Below are 17,121 nucleotides of genomic sequence, written 5' to 3'. Positions count from 1 at the left end.
ATCCTCATTGTAAAAGGGCTATAGAAATAAAGATGAATTGAACTGAAATTCTTACTGTCTTATTTCAGCTGAAACGTTTCCAGAAGGACAATGCTGAGACCGGATTTGGTTCGGGGACTCAGGCGCTCCAGCAGGCCATCGAGAGAACAACAGCCAAGATTAAATGGCTGGCAGAGAACAAGGAACCAGTGCTGCAGTGGTTCATCTCAGAATCGGCATAAGCTACACATCAGTTTGCCTTGAGACCTTGGTAAGTTTTTTCTGTGAAGCACAAACAATTCAGATTAATTAAACTGAATGTGAATAATCACTGTCAAACTCTAAAAATGTTCAATAAAGTTCCTCTATGGGGTTTTTGTTGGATTTTTTGGACTGTGCTAAAGCTTAAGATGACCAGTAAGAGTAAAAACACTGAAAAACATGTGCATTAAACAGTTTTTTAAACAGACAGTAAAAATGTGCATTCCATGTGGGGATGTCTGTTTTTTATTTGGTGTGTGGTCTTGCCCACAGCAAATTTACCCATGGCTATTGCAACAACCTGGGATGACAGTTGGGAAAAATGCAGAGGAATAATGCAGCCTTGGAAAATGACCAAGTTTGGGTTGTTTTGAAACCCATGGGTGGGTCAAATATGGACAAACCAAACCAAAAATTTTGTTATTTTAACATTACATGCCTGGTTGTTTAAAGGGGACCTATTATGCAAAAATCACTTTTATAAGGAGTTTAAACATAGTTGTGTGGCAGCAGTCTGTGAATATAACCAGCTTCAAATGGTAAAAGTTTAAGTAAATGTTTTTATCACACTTGATAAAAGCAGTCTGCAGAAACACTTTGATTGACAATCTTCATTTACATGTCACCAGAGGTAGAAAGTCCCGCCCATTGATGACCATCTCTCCCTCATTGGCATAGCACGTTAGTCTTGTTTTTGAATTTGCCACTATGCTAACACATTTGTGGCTCCGCCCCTTTGAAAAGAGAGCACAATTAGAATCAAAGCCTAAAAGAGGCAGTTTAAAAGAGTTATATATATATATATATATATATATATATATATATATATATATATATATATATATATATATATATATATATATATATATATAAATCCAGCATCTTGGAGATCAAAAAGATTAAACATATACAGACTTTAATCTTACAGATTTCAGTGACACTAAGAAATGATCCCAAATAGAAATATGTTTTATGGCAATTAATGCACATTACGTATATGACATTTAATAATATATATTATATTGGATCATTTACAGTGGAAGGCAGAATTATTAGCCCCCCTGAATTACTTACCATGTTTAACCAATTATTAACCATGTTTATATTTCCCCAATTTCTGCTTAACGGAGAGAAGAATTTTTCAACACATTTCTAAACATGATAGCTTTAATAACTTATTTCTAATAACTGATTTATTTTATCTTTGCCATCATGACAGTAAATAATATTAGATTAGATATTTTTTAGACTCTTCTATACAGCTTAAAGTGACATTTAAAGACTTAACTAGGTTAATTAGGGTACCTAGGCAGGTAAGGGTAATTAGGCAAGACTACTGAAAAAAAATCAGCCTAAAGGGGCTAATAATTTTGTCCCATAAAATGTTTTTAAAAAAATTAAAAACTGCTTTTATTGTAGCCAAAATAAAACAAGTAAAACTTTCTTAAGAAGAAAAAATTTTATCAGACATACTGTGAAAATTTCTTTGCTCTGTTAAACATAATTTGGGAAATATTAAAAAAAAAAATAAATTAAAGGGGGGCTAATAATTCTGACTTCAACTGTATGTACATTTTTGTACTTCCAATGGTTGAAAAAATATCAAATGGCCATTTGTTTTGCAATATTTTGATATATGTTTGTGCAATCCAAATATGAACTTGTATGTCATGAATGTAATTTGCATTCTGAATAGGAATAGGTAAAACACCTTTGCTCTAATGTGCAACCAACCAGAAACTAATTTAAAGAGCATTATGACCGGAAATAATACAAACAACAGATACATTAATGTCATCAATTTGAAAACCTGCATTTTTTATTTAAACTGCAGTAATAAGTACAGCCACTAGCTGTCAATATTATATACTGCAGTGTTTCTCAACCACGTTCCTGGAGGACCACCAACACTTCATGTTTTGGATGACTCCTTTGTCTGTTACACCTATTACAGTTCTTTCAGTCTCTGCTAATGAGCTGATAATCTGAATCAGGTTAGTTTGGATAAGGAGACATGGAAAATGTGCAGAGCTGGTGGCCCTCCAGGAACGTGGTTGACAAACACTGATATACTTCACCTTTAAATGCACAAACACGAATGCAGTAATGAGCAATGTCAGCATACTCCCTCCCTAACCCTAAAAATGCCCCTCACAGTCAAGTAAACACAGTAATTATTGTTTTAATTATTTGTAATATTTTAAATAATTCACGTTAACCTCCGGTCACAGCTGTATCTCTTCTAGATTGTACCTAATGTTAGCTAAAAAAAAAAAATCAAGTGGCTGATCACTGCTGAGCCTGTGGGCGGAGCTATACAGCCCAACCACACCCTAAACCTGACCCTAAAGTCTCCCAGTAAGCATAAACCCTCCTATCAGGTACAAAGAGGTGGAGCCAGATTGGGCTAAGCACTACCCATTGTATTAATAAATGAAAAATAAATGAAGCTTTAGAAGTGACAATATATACAGTACACACCAAAACAAGTGTATGACAGAATTTTCAATTGTGGGTGAAGTAATTCTGTTAATCTTTGTGTGTGTGTGTGTGTTTGTGTGTGTTGTAGGAAAGTCTTCAACCACACATCAGTTCATCATCCTGTAACCTAACTGAATAGAAATGAATGGACGCTAACAGCATTTTAAAAATAATCCAAGGAGCATTCCTATCACAAGGACAGCCCTCCTGGAGTAACCCGAGAAATGTTTTGCTCAAGGACACAGCGAAACACTCCCGTTTGTGGTTTGGAGACCAAATATTTAACAACTAGAACACATCACTCTGAAGCAAATGAGGATGCATGTGCATTAGAGACTACATGAAATATGACGACGGATCCCTTGGTACTGAAGAAGCAGGGAACCGGTTTTTGTATAATTAGTAGTGTTGCCAAGTCAAACATCACTACTATTATTATAAATTTTGCCTATACTTAGTGTAACAAATTTATACTAAATAAACTAAACAAAAAAAGGGCTATATGTACAGAGAAAAAAACTTACATAAAATTTCACATTAAAAAATCAGTCTGTAGGCTTTCATAAACAAGCTTGGAGGTTGAGGAAGGTCTTATTTTTGAGGTTACTTTACAACGTGTTCACACATTGGCATAAAATAGCGATTAAAGTGGTCATCAACTGAGAAATCACCTTGATCTTTTGACATATTCATTCATTGTAACTTACGGGAGAGTTACGGTGTGGAGAAGCCCCAAAGAATGCTACCCAGACTCTTGCATGCCCAGAGTGAACTTCAAGGCATTCTCATTACATCGAACTTGAGTGCATTAGTTCATCATCATGATTCAAGCTATGTTTATGTCCCAGAAAATAATGAAGACTTTGGGTGGCTTCTTTTGGTTTGAGTCAGTAGCATCCCAGAAACCACCCAACCTGGCAACCAGCATTCATATTTCTCAGTATATTGTAAAGCTCTGTTTATCTTGTAGTGGATAAACTACTGTTATTCTTTTTATAACATGACACAATTAAATGTGTTAAATAGTTAAAGCTTAGGGGTCAGTAAGAATTTTTTTAAAAAACAAAACAAAAAAAGTTTGATAAGTTTCTATTCTATTAACCCAAATAACAGATTGGAGTGTTTCAAAAAAAAAAAAAAAAAAAAAATTAAATTTGACAGCAGTAATGAATGTTTGAGCACCAAATCAGCTTATTAGAATGATTTCCAAAGGATCATGTGATATTGAAAGATTAAGCAATGATTCTCAAAACTTAGCTTTGCCATCACAGGAATAAATTACACTTAAATGTATATAGCTAAATACGCTGTATTTTTAATAGCATAAATGCAGCATTTTTGACCATAAGAGTCTTATGGAAAAAAGTCTTACTGACCTCACACTTCTGGAAGTAATCAGTAGACATTCCAACAGGCATGCAACGTCATAGGACCTTAATATTAAGTTAGATTTAGGTCATGATGTCAGGTGATCCAAGTTCAACGTCCAGTCAGCGTCTAGGGATAACGTTATTTTCACATCCAATAACAAAGTCAAATTACATTGATATTTGGTTGATTTTAGATTGTGTTGGAAAGTGACCAAAATCCTATGTTGAGCCAACATCTTAAACCATAGTCATACTGATGTCAAAATACTGACATTTATTTATCAGCTATGGCAACTAAAATCCAACGTCTCATAGACATCACAGTGGTAACATCCACACAACGTCAAGCTATAACATTCTTAGACGTTGATATTTTGTTTGATTTTAGGTTAATTTAAGGTTGTGGTGACCAAAATCCAACATCAAGCCAACATCTTAAACCCACATTTTTGATTGGTCAAGGTTGTGATGTCAGGTGACCAAAATTTAATGTCCAGCCAGCGTCTAAGGACTTTTTTTTTTTTTTTTACATCCAATAACGAAGTCAAATTACGTCGATATTTTGTTGATTTTAAGTTGTGTTGGAAAGTGACCAAAATCCTATATTGAGCCAACATCTTAAACCAACGTCATACTGATGTCAAAATACTGACTATTTGACTATGACAAAATCCAATGTCTAATAGACATCATAGTGGTAAAGTCCACACAATGTCAAGCTGTACGATCTTTAGACGTTGATATTTGGTTGATTTCAGGTTGTGGTGGAAAGTGACCAAAATCCAACATCGAGCCAACATTTTAAACCAACATTTTGATCGGTCAAGGTTGTGATGTCAGGTGACCTAAAATTAAATGCCCAGCTAGAGTCTAAGGACAACGCTAATTTGATATCCAAAATCAAATGACGTTAATATTTGGTCGATTTTAGGTTGTGTTGGAAAGTGACCAAAATCCAATGTTAAGCCAACATATTAAATCAACGTCATATTGACGTCAAATACTGACATTTATTTAACAGGTAAGACTACCAAAATCCAACATCTTATAGACATCATAGTGGTAACATCCACACAACGTCAAGCTATAACATCCTTAGACGTTGATATTTGGTTGATTTTAGGTTAATTTAAGGTTGTGGTGACCAAAATCCAATATCGAGCCAACATCTTAAACCCACATTTTAATCGGTCAAGGTTGTGATGTCAGGTGACCTAAAATTAAATGCCCAGCTAGAGTCTAAGGACAACGCTAATTTGATATCCAAAATTAAATGACGTTAATATTTGGTTGATTTTAGGTTGTGTTGGAAAGTGACCAAAATCCAACAGAGCCAGCATCTTAAACCAACATTTTTAAATGGTCAAGGTTGTGACGTCAGGTGAACAAATTTCAATGTCCAGCCAGCGTCTAAGAACAACGTTGTTTTGATACCCAATAACGAAGTGAAATGATGTTGATATTTGGTTGACTTTAAGTTGGACATTGATGTCGGCTTGACGTTGGGTTTTGATGTCAACCCAATTCTCATTTTCAAACAAAATGAAATGTACCCACAATGTTGGGGTACAACGTCAATATTGACATCCCGTGCCTGCTGGGATTGTACAAATAGATCTTCTAGGGCATTTTTTTTTACATCTTATACATCTGTCTCCTAGGTTTTTCAGTTGAATAAATAAAGTTGTGAAAACTTCTTGAAATCATTCTTTTGAGCTCTGCCCGAATGTCTCAGGTTGGTAAGTTTATGTATGTGAACGGTAGACACAAACGCAACACTGCAATGCATGTGTAACAGGTATCTTTACATGTTAAAACCATTTTTTGTCCTAACCATCTGTGTGACAAGCAAAATTTCTATTTTATACAGTATAATGTTATACTGTATGTAGTCAGGGGGTGAACAGGTGTTGGGATAAGAAGTCAGGTGAATGTGCTCAGGAGCAATGGCAGATATAAGCATGGGCAATATGGGTGATCATCCAGGGCGGCATATTGCTGGGGGCAGCATGGGAAGATGGTCCAAAACAAAGTGCCCTAGTAAAAGCTTTGAGATAAGATTTACTTTATGCAAGTGTATTAATTTAAAGTGGCAATCCCAGAATAAAGGCGTTAGGGGCCATTCACATTTGGCGTCTTTTGCACGCCCAAGTTTGTTATTCCCTCAAATTAATTAGTTTGTTTGTTAACCCCATGTCACTGATCCAGCTTGCAGTGTAAACACATCCCAGATAGTCATGCAGCGTTAAAACATCTGCGACATGACTACTTTGAAAACCGTGCAGTCTGAATTCAGCATTACTGTGTAGTGGACTAAACAAACCACCTGTACAAAACAAACTCTTTCATCTTCGACACTTTAACCGACACTTGCACCTTGCACTTCCTTTCTCTAGCATGTAATTATCTGAGAACTAACAATCCCTTTGTATAATTAGCACTTGTGTGTATTGCCTCTTAGTTGAATAGCTGAATGCCTCCTCAATTGTGTAAGTCGCTTTAGACAGACGTGTCTGCCAAATGACTAAATGTAAATGCACTCTAAAAAATATACATAAATTAGGAGTTTTTTTTTAATATTTTGTGATTAATGTTTATATTTTTTATAAGTTATTCTTTTAAGTTGCATTTTGAGACCTTGATCTTTCTTCCAACAAGTTTTAACCATGAAAAGTTGGAAAAGTGACTTTTATTGTCATTTTTAATAGTTTAAAGTGATATATTTGGTGTTGGTGTTGCATAACGCGATACAATATTGTAGTAAGCTGCCAGGCCATTTTCTGTTTTTTTACAGACTTGTTTCTCTATATAGTATTTCATATACAGTACATTATTACTAAAATGTCAATAAAAGCCACTTTGTTAAACTGAAAAGTTGAATTTTTAACATCAAAAGTCATAGATTAACATTCATAATGCAATTCACAACCATAAATAAACAGAAAACACTTGTGAATCATAAATAAACAGCTAATTAACACATTTTTTTACAGTGTAATCTTACTATCGTAGTATTTTCCCATCAATTCTAAAAGTTATCAGTAGACATTGCACAAAAGTATTTTTAACTGCATTTTTTTAAACAAAATTTGCATCTCTCATTGCATCTTTTTCTGTTCAGAAACTGTTCAGATAGATATTACGCTGCATTTATTTACAATTTTGCATCTCTCTTAGTTCACCCCAATAAATTCTAAAAGTTATCCGTACAAATCAATATTTCACTGCAATTTATTACAACATTTGCATCCCTCACTCTTATTTTTCCCATAACGTCTTGAAATCAATAGAAACTGTAGATATATATTACACATCATTTATTTATAATTTTGCATCTTTCTTAATTCTCCATCATAAATTCTGAAAGTTATCAGTAGATTTTTTTTACAGATCAATATTTCACCTCATTATTTTTACAATATTTGCATCTCTTTCTCTCTTAGCTTTTTCCCATAACTTCTTACAATCAACTGTACATGTACAGTTGAAGTCAGAATTTTTAGCCCGCCATTGATTTTTTTTTCCAATTCAATTCAATTCAGCTTTATTTGTATAGCGCTTTTACAATGTAGATTGTGTCAAAGCAGCTTCACATAAATGTTCATAGTAACTGGATCAGGGTAGTTCAGTTTTTAGTGTTTAAGTTCAGTTCAGTTTAGCTCAGTTCAGTGTGGTTTAAAATCATTACTGACAGTCACTAAAGAGAGTCACTGAAAACACTGAAGAGCAAATTCATCGATGCGTAGCTCTACCGATCCTGAACCATGCAAGCCAGTGGCGACAGCGGAGAGGGAAAAAAAAACTTGAGAAAAACCAGAATCAGTTCGGCACAACCATTTTAATTTCTTCCCTTTTTAAAATATTTCCCAAATTATGTTTAACAGAGCAAGAAAATTTTCACAGTATGTGTGATAATATTTTTTCTTCGGGAAAAAGTCTTTTGTTTTATTTCTACAAAAATAAATGTTTAATTTTTAAAAAAAAATTTGCATCCCTCACTCTCTTCGTTTTTACCCATAACTTGTTGAAATCAATAGAAACCCTACAGATATTTTACAGCATTTATTTACAACTGTGCATCTCTATCTTAGTTCTCCCCCATAATTTCTAAAAATTAGTAGAAATTTTCCAAATCAGTATTTCACTGTATGTTTTTACAACATTTGAATCTATCTTTCTCTCTCTTGGTTTTTCCCCATAACTTCTTGAAATATTTTTTTAACTGTATGACTGTGCGTGTGTGCATCTTCCTCTTTACCAATATGACACATTACACAAATAACCTCAAAAAATAAAGAAAAAAAGAATGAAGAAAGAAAGAAATATGTTAAAGGCTACATCATTGCTTGATTAAATCATCATCTGGACCCTTTTCCACGCCATCTATCATAAAAACCAAACACAATAAAAGCAATTTTGAAATATGAACTTGGATCTGTCACAATTAAAACCATTTCAACAGTAATGTTGAATAACTGCCGAACCCTCAAATGATCACTTATAAAAAACCCTGCGAGACACATGCAAGAAAAAAAGTCAAAGACATGTTTGCGATTGTTGTTTTCTTAACACAAACTATGCAAACATGTCAAACTTGAGCAACTTTTTTTTCCGTCTACAGAAGTGGCAGAGCAACCACAGCATGATTCATCACAGTCAGCACTATTTAATAACACACACACACACACACACACACGCACACTTCACGACAGTCCAGATAGACTCGATCCTGTCATTAACTCCTATATCTTTCCTCACAACATCTCCAGAGACTTCATTCTGACTCTGCGGCCATGGGGAAAGGCTTTTATATCAGTAAACCTCTTGCTTTTGTACTACTTGCGTTGGCCGTTGGGTCCCTGCTCACCATCCTTGGCTTATCATTGATTTACGCTCAAGAAAAACGAAGAAATGAGGAAAATATGGTGAACAATACGGTGACGACTTTAGCACCCTACAGCACTTCAATACCATCAAATGAGCCCTGGGACAAATACAGACTGCCTGATACGCTTCTTCCTGAATACTACAACATCACGCTATGGCCTCGGTTGACGAAGGATGATTTGGGAATGTATATTTTTACTGGTAAATCTGGAGTGGCGTTTTTGTGTGTGAAGGAGACCGACCTGATCCTTATTCATTCCAGTAACCTCAACTACAGTTTGACGGCGGAGAAGCACCATGCAGAGTTGATGGGATTGGGTGGCACGAGAGCTCCGGTCATACTGAAGACCTGGTTTCAAGACCAAACGGAGTTCATGGTGATTCAGCTCAGGGAGAATCTACAAGTAGGAAAGTCCTATTGGCTCTATACTGAATTTCAAGGAGAGCTGGCGGATGACCTGGGAGGTTTTTACAGGAGTGAATATGTTGAAAATGGGGTGGAAAAGTAAGACATGTTGTAGATATATTTATTCCTGGAATGACTTTTGTATGTAGTGTTTGCAATGGCTGAAATTGAATTGTAAATTCATGTTTTAGAGGTGATAAATACATATTTAATTAAAAGTGATTTATAATAATATTAATACATTTACTTTTATTCAGTATTAAAGGGGGTAGGTGATGAGATTTACAAGTAATTGTTAGATTTTTGTATTAAATTGCACAAGTTAAATACATTTTAGGTCCTGTAACAGATCCTGATGCCTTGCTCATTTAAAAAACAAAACAAACAAAAAACATGCTTACTATTTTTGCAAATAATACAAATATATGTGCCAACATGTATAAATATTATGGAGTCTCAGTTAATATTTCTGCATTAAATGAGGTATTAAATGATGAAATTTATAATTTGAAGAACTGCATTGAATTTGCATACTCTAAACACATTTTAGGTCCTGTAAAAGATTTTAAAAATAACCTTGCACACATATATATTTTTTTAAATATATATTGCCGAAATGTATAACTATGCAGTCTCAGTTAATATTTTGTCATATAGAAATTAAAAAAAAATCACAATAATAATAAAATCGATTATATTAGTATATTTTCTTTCATTTCGTATTAATGACAATCACAAATAATTGTTAATTTGAAAGAAAAAACACTTTCTTTGATTAATAAAAAAATATGCCTATATATATATATACATATATATATATATATATATATATATATATATATATATATATATATATATATATATATATATATATGCACAGTTGAAGTCAGAATTATTAGCTCCCCTTTGAATATTTTTCCTTTTTTTAAATATTTCCCAAATTATTTTTAACAAAACAAGTAAATGTTCACAGTATGTCTGATATAATTTTTTCTTCTGGAGAAAGTTTTGTTTTATTTCAGCTAGAATAAAAGCATTTTTAAATTTTTTAAAAAACATTTTAAGGTCAACATTTTTAGCCCCTTTAAGCTATATTTTTTTCGATAATCTACACAACAAACCATCGTTGTGCAATAACTTGCAATATTATATTTAACTCTAGTCTAATATTATTTACTGTCTTTATGGCAAAGATAAAATAAATCAGTTATTAGAAATGAGTTATTAAAACTATTATGTTTCGAAATGTGTTGAAAGAAATATTCTCTCCGTTAAACAGAAATTAGGTGAAAAATAAAAAGGGGGCTAATAATTCTGAGGGGTTATTAATTCTGACTCCAACTGTAAGTGGTAGTTGATAACGTTTACATAAAAATTGCTTATTTTTAAATAATTTCAGAAATTGTTAAGGTAAAGCTAACATTATTTCTCATACAGCGTTTTTACACCGCATTCAAATAATTTCTAATTAAATTTTTGCATTTTCCAGTTCATTTAAATCTTATTGTGATGTGAAAAAATACTATATACACATGTTGTAGTAGCTTAAACAATAGTTTTCAACTTGTTTAAAACAGTATTAGATTAATTACATCTAATTGTGAGACACAATTTTAGTACATATACAGAACTTTTCTTAATTTTAGTATTTAGTATTTACAGTTCACCCAAAAATTTAAATTCTGTCATCCTTTACTCACCCTTGACTAGTTCTAAACAAAACAAATAATATTGTAAGTCAATTTTGATATTAACTTGACATTGATAATAATTAATACTTCCAATATTATTTGTTTTCCTACCATGGATTTCCAACATTCTTTACAATATCTTTTTTTTTTAACAGAACACAATACCTCAAACTGGTTTGGATCAAGTCAAGAGTGAGTAAATTATGACAGAACTGACATTTTTGGTTGAGCTATCATTTTTAAAATATACAATAAAGTAGAAATGACTGAATAGCAAGATGTTTTCTCTTTAAATACACACTAAATATTGATCAAGACAGATGTAAAGATGTCTGCAAGCTAATCTACCCTAGTTCCTGCACAAAAACATAACTCATTGGATTTACTCTTTCTTTTTATGTAAGTGGTCGCAAACAATTTATATGGGCTGAATTTTAAACCAACTAATTACATTTATTAATGTTCAACTTATTTTGTTTAAATTCAGCCTGTATAAATTGTTTGCAGCCACTTACCTTAAAAGAATTAGGTAAATTCAATTTTCATTTTTGTCAGTGTCCACACTTACTGAGATGACTTTTATTTTGTCAGAGTTGTCGCCACCACACAGATGCAGCCCACTGCTGCCAGGACTGCTTTTCCTTGCTTCGATGAGCCCTCAATGAAAGCCGTTTTTCATCTGACTCTCATTCACCCTCCTGGAACTGTGGCTCTGGCTAACGGCATGGAGACAGGTTAGAGATCACATTAATGACAAATAATAAGCCCAAGACCGGTTACTCACTAAAGCTAAGCAGCGCTAAGCCTTGTTAATACCTGAAAGGGAGACCAGATGGAAAAACTAGGTTGCTGTTGGAAGTATTCTGTGTGAGTCGTAATGCCCCAGTATAGTGAAGGGGACACTATACTGCCAGTGAGAGCCGTCTTTCGTATAAGACATTCAAAGAGGTCCTAACTCTCTGTGAGTCATTAAAAATCCCCTGGCATTTCTTGTAAAGAGTAGCGGTGTAACCCCAGTGACCTGGTCTAATTTCCCTCCTTGATGGCTTCCCAATCATTCCCATCCACTGAAATGGCTCTATGTACTCTATATCAGGGGTTTTCAAACTTTTAGGACACATGCCCCCCCAAGTTTGTCCAATTTCACTTGTGCCCCCCAGGCACCCCTCCCTCGAGCCAAAATTACAATGCATGTGCAAACATCATTCACATATTAATTGCTGCGCTTAAAGTGTGTAGAATGAATTACATTAAAACATAAATATACAGCTTACCTGATTCAATGTGATGACTGAGTCTGTTTCTGAGAGGACAAAATGACTGGATTCCTGACAATACTAACCGTAAATCATGTTCCACTGTCAATAAGTGTGAGCCATGGCATGCTTGCTCTTGATGTACATGCATAAAGAAAATGCTGCTTACCACAGCCAAGTTCGCAGAGCCTAGATGGTGTGGTTAGGTCGAACATTGGCTATGGGCAACAATACTTTAATACGATTTTAATACTATTAAGACAATACTCTGATTAAGAGTCTATCATGTAAACGGCAACATATATGCAGTATTTCCGAGATTTGGTGCAAATGAGATCACTTTTTAAGTGAACCGTGAAGTTCGTGTTAACCGTGCACCGACACAACTGCAGCAGTTTGCAGAAAGGCTTCTCCAGCGCCTATATCTGCTCGATAAACGCCACGCGCATCTTCCTCTGGCTCTGCGCCAAGCAGATTAATTTTTAACATATGATGACGCGATGTACTAAAGTAAACATTCAAAGCACACAAGCATACTCGTATACTTCAGGGAACAGTCAATGCTGTCTGATAACATCAGTCTCTATTATTAAGCAATTCTTCTGGAAGGATTATTCCAGCGGTGCACCGAAGAATCGCTGAATAATAAAAGAATGAAATGAACACACATTTAACCCTTTGACGTACCATAGTTTGAGAACCACTGCCTTAGAATATAAACATTCAGAAAATTGTGTTGTCTGTAATTATCTAATTAATATTAATTTATCTTATTTATATTTTAATTTATTTTATTAATATTCATATTTAATATTAATTATCTCGTTGTGCTGCATCTTTGGATTGTTTTTAAAAATAATAAGACAACAAACGACAATGAAATCGCTCTGCTTTTGACTGAGTATCTACAGCAGGGGTCTCAAACTCGCGGCCCGCGGGCCATTTGCGGCCCTCAGTGCAATATTTTGTGGCCCGCGCTGACCACTGTACACTGACAGAATCAGTGGAGCGGGGAGAGAGAGCGCTCCCCGCTCCGCTGATTCTTTCCATACACAGCGGTCAGTGGCATTCCCCGCCTGCCGTGTAAACAAAGGGGCGGGGATGCCGGTGACGTCACCACGCACCCCGCCCCTTTGTTAGACGCTGTGACGGGCGGGAACTCAGGAACTCGCGCCGGCCAGAACCAAGGTAAGCTGTTCCCGCCCCTGCCTGCCACTTAGCTACCTATCTGCAGCCTGCCACCTACCTAGCTACAGCCTGCATCTTATATATATTATAGGTAGATACAGACTGGTACAGACTGATGTGACTGGAGTGGGGTGGGGGTGTTTTATTTATACATATATACGCCTTTTTTTTAGGTGAGGGCAGGCACGTGCAAACATAGGGCTCAACCTGTGCAGTGCACATGCCCTTTTTAGTCTTGGATAGAAAGTGCCCTTCCAAAATGATCAAAAGTGCCCCCGCGACGCGGCACACCTTCGGTCCCGCCCTTCAGTAGGCACGCGACAACACAGCTGATCAGTACGCGCACGACAACACAGCTGATCAGTACGCGCGCGATAACACCGCTATTCAGTACGCGCGCATCCACTCAGCAGTGGGTGAGGGAATGGAAGTTTTGAGTGAGTTCCCCCAAGCCATACTGAGGGTCTCAACTGCTTCCGCTCTAAAGCCAAATGTGGTTCAGATTTGTGAGAAGAAGCGCTGTCAAGTCTCTGGCAGCAAGGAGTAGGCAAAAGATGCCATGTTCAGAAGAACTGTTCATAATCTTCACTCAATGTTCTATTAATGTTCAGGACACGTCATGCTCAGAAGAAATAATTAAAACTGTTAATAATGACATTTGAGGACTTTTTTTTTGTGAAATCCCTTATGCGGCCCAGCCTCACCCAGACTTTGCCCCCAGGTAAATTGAGTTTGAGACCCCTGATCTACAGTATATAGCTCAATATAGGTTTGTTAAAGTTATACAGTGTTTTTATTCTAAAACACCATATTAAAACAAAAATGGACTGCACTGTTAGTTTTTCATTTCTTCATCTGTAGACACACGTGAATTCTTGACTCCAGCTTTCACTATTAATGTTTCCACAGGCACTGAAAACATCACAATAGAAAATCAACAGGTTTTACAGACCAGATTTGAGCCGACTGAAAAAATGTCCACATACCTGCTGGCCTTCGTCATCAGTGAATTCCCCAGCATACAATCCCCACTAGGGGCTAACAAAATTCTGGTAAACATTCAAGACATTCATTTTAAAATGCCATTCATTTGATGCATTTTGATTGCACTGTTTGTTTGGGTTTTTGTTCAGGTCAGAATTTGGGGACGTAGAGAAGCCATCGAGAACGGAGAGGGAGATTACGCCCTAAATGTTACATTCCCGGTTTTGAAGTATTTAGAAAGCTATTACAACACCACATACCCCCTGTCCAAATCAGGTGAGAGTTTAAACAAGCAACTTCATTCCACTATTTGTGTCTCAATCTGTTACATCCATAAACACTAGGCCACATGGGGAAATAAGCAGTCCGAATATGACTTTCCGCTCTCTAGACCAAATCGCTCTGCCTGATTTTTCCGCTGGAGCAATGGAGAACTGGGGTCTGGTCACATACAGAGAAACTTTTCTTTTCTACGAGCCGAAAGTATCCTCTCATGAAGATAAAGAAGGGGTGATCACTGTAATCTCACATGAACTTGCCCACATGGTACGTGTGTTATGTCTGTTTCTACTTTTCAAATGATCAAATTAATTAATCTTACAGCTTCGTAATTGTTTTTTTCAGTGGTTTGGGAACCTTGTGACCATGAGATGGTGGAATGATCTTTGGCTCAATGAAGGCTTTGCAAGTTATGTTTCATATCTCGCCGCTGATTATGCTGAGCCTACATGGAATATTGTAAGTTTTTTAATGACTCAATTGACAAAGTATATAAAGATCATTTCAAATTTCAAAATGGCAGCAAACACATCACTATAGTGAAGCTAGTAATCAAAATGCTGAATTAAACTTCAATTCAAGGGCTTTTCCATAATATATGAAGTTTATTTATAAACTAATTTAGAGAGGATCACGAGTGCAACCGGTCCGCATTAGCTAATGTACTGTATGATCCACCAATCAGACGAAGCCTAACTCTCTATAAATAACCAGAGCATCTTACCAACCATCTTCGTGTTGAAGAATTCCCCCTTCCACCCCTACTTCTCCCCCTTTTTCCCTTGACATGGCGACACGGCGGCCCAATGATAAGCACTGTTGCTTCACAGCAAGAATGTCACAGGGTCAAGTCTTTACCTGGCCAAGTTGACTTTTCTGTGTGGAGTTTACATGTTCTCCCCGTGCTCGCGTGGGTTTCCCCCTGGCTCCCACAGGTAAGACATGTGACCTAAGAAAATTGACCAAACCAAATTGACAACATTGAAAAGCACTTAATCAGTAGTATATCTATCCACAGTAATTCCTAATTCCTATTCGCCATAACAAGCAGGGGAGTTCTCGAGACCTACTTGAGCTCAAACTCCCCTCTTGCCCGTCAACGGGAGGGAGCCCCGGGCTCGAGGATCTTATGAGCTCAGGGTTCTCCCGGGGACAGCATGACAAACACCCTCTATAATCAATCATCAGCTAAGAGTGAACTCTTTAAAAGAAGTTAAATGAAATTATGATATAAATACAAATCATAAATATGATGTATTAACTCTAGTTTATGAATTAATAAGTCAACAATACAACTTATGAGATAAATAAATTAAACTCATAAATAAATAAGATTTAAAATGTCATATCTAATTTAAAATTACTTTAAAAAAACGTTGCATACAATTCCAACAACAACATAAACAAAAACAACAAAAAAAAAACATAAAAAATTGCAGGGAAATCTGGGAAAGTCAATTTACGGTTAAAATGATTAGCCTTTCCTGTGAAATATGTATTCTTTTTCAGACATTTCCCAGGTGATGTTTAATAAAGCAAGGCAATTTTCAAAGTATTTTCGAAAATATTTTTCCTTCTATAGAAAGTCTTATTTGTTTTATTTTGAACAGAATAAAAGTCCCAGATCCAAACATTGTAAAACGCGAATAAATAACTGACAATTATTGCAGTAAAAAGTGATGTTGCAAACAAATAAATACTTACATATTTCCTGCCACTGATTTCGTTTCAGTGCATCCTGTAAAGAGAATCAACACAATTAAATTAATCTTTATTTCTGTAGTGCTTTCACAATGTAGATTGTGTCAAAGCAGCTTAACATAGTGGATTATAGGAAGTTGAAATTGCATCAATCCAGTTCAGAGTTTAAGTTTAGTTTAATGTGATTTAACATTCACTGCTAAAAGTCCAAACACTGAAAAGCAAGTCCATCGATGCACAGCTCTAAAAGTCCCGAATCATGCAAGCCAGTGGCGACATGTCTATCATGAATATTAAATATTACATACATTTTTGATCTTGAAAATTTCTAAATCAAACCAGAGTTTAGCAAAACTCTGCCAAAGCTATTTAATAAAAACGAGTTTGTTCATAAAAATTCATGGTTCTCTTTAGTATTTTTTTTTTTTTAGATATTAAAATGTTTTTCAAATTGGGTTACTTAAAGTTCTATGGGGGCCCTGAAAAGGTTATATTGTATGTCATTGGTACAGTGATTTTATTGAGTGAAATTTTTTTATCATATTCTGTAAATACGACTAATAAGTGATTTGGTAACACTTTACAATGAGGTTCATTAGTTAATGCATTTACTAACATGAACTAATCATGAACAACAC

At 35.3% G+C, this 17,121-nt stretch overlaps 3 protein-coding genes across 9 annotated transcripts in view; 2 read left to right on the top strand and 1 right to left on the bottom strand.

Annotated features, from left to right (window-relative positions):
• anpepa (alanyl (membrane) aminopeptidase a) overlaps positions 1-5,797 on the top strand; it is a 41,117-nt gene extending 35,320 nt beyond the window's left edge. The window contains exons 21-22 of the mRNA XM_087260697.1: positions 69-250; positions 2,810-5,797. Of these exons, the coding sequence (XP_087116823.1) occupies positions 69-221 (153 nt within the window). The 3' untranslated portion in view covers positions 222-250; positions 2,810-5,797. The remainder of the gene's footprint in view (positions 1-68; positions 251-2,809) is intronic.
• The window catches only part of mespaa (mesoderm posterior aa), a 61,634-nt gene that overhangs the window by 8,729 nt on the left and 35,784 nt on the right, over positions 1-17,121 (bottom strand). For 2 of the 6 annotated variants that reach the window (XR_015494911.1, XR_015494915.1), the window contains 5 exons: positions 16,487-16,520; positions 15,641-15,731; positions 11,644-11,791; positions 860-974; positions 56-261 (listed from right to left, as the gene is read on the bottom strand). The gene's annotated coding sequence lies outside the window, so the exon portion shown is untranslated. Of the gene's footprint in view, positions 1-55; positions 262-859; positions 975-9,220; positions 9,328-11,643; positions 11,792-15,640; positions 15,732-16,486; positions 16,521-17,121 lie in introns of those variants that run through there. The other 4 variants (XR_015494913.1, XR_015494912.1, XR_015494914.1 and 1 more) reach the window with 3 other exon arrangements.
• Positions 6,681-17,121, top strand: part of anpepla (alanyl aminopeptidase, membrane like a) — a 30,338-nt gene continuing 19,897 nt past the window's right edge. The window contains exons 1-6 of one of the 2 annotated variants that reach the window (XM_087260698.1): positions 6,681-9,483; positions 11,667-11,809; positions 14,429-14,571; positions 14,653-14,779; positions 14,895-15,049; positions 15,128-15,241. In XM_087260698.1, the coding sequence (XP_087116824.1) occupies positions 8,885-9,483; positions 11,667-11,809; positions 14,429-14,571; positions 14,653-14,779; positions 14,895-15,049; positions 15,128-15,241 (1,281 nt within the window). In that variant the 5' untranslated portion in view covers positions 6,681-8,884. Of the gene's footprint in view, positions 9,484-11,666; positions 11,810-14,428; positions 14,572-14,652; positions 14,780-14,894; positions 15,050-15,127; positions 15,601-17,121 lie in introns of those variants that run through there. The other variant, XM_087260699.1, reaches the window with a different exon arrangement.

The sequence above is a fragment of the Danio rerio genome, chromosome 7 (genome assembly GCF_052040795.2).
Source record: "Danio rerio strain M-AB ecotype USA chromosome 7, GRCz13ab, whole genome shotgun sequence".
Lineage (NCBI taxonomy): Eukaryota > Metazoa > Chordata > Actinopteri > Cypriniformes > Danionidae > Danio > Danio rerio.
The sequence above is the reverse complement of the archived record's forward strand: the minus strand, read 5'-3'. Positions and strand labels throughout refer to the sequence as shown.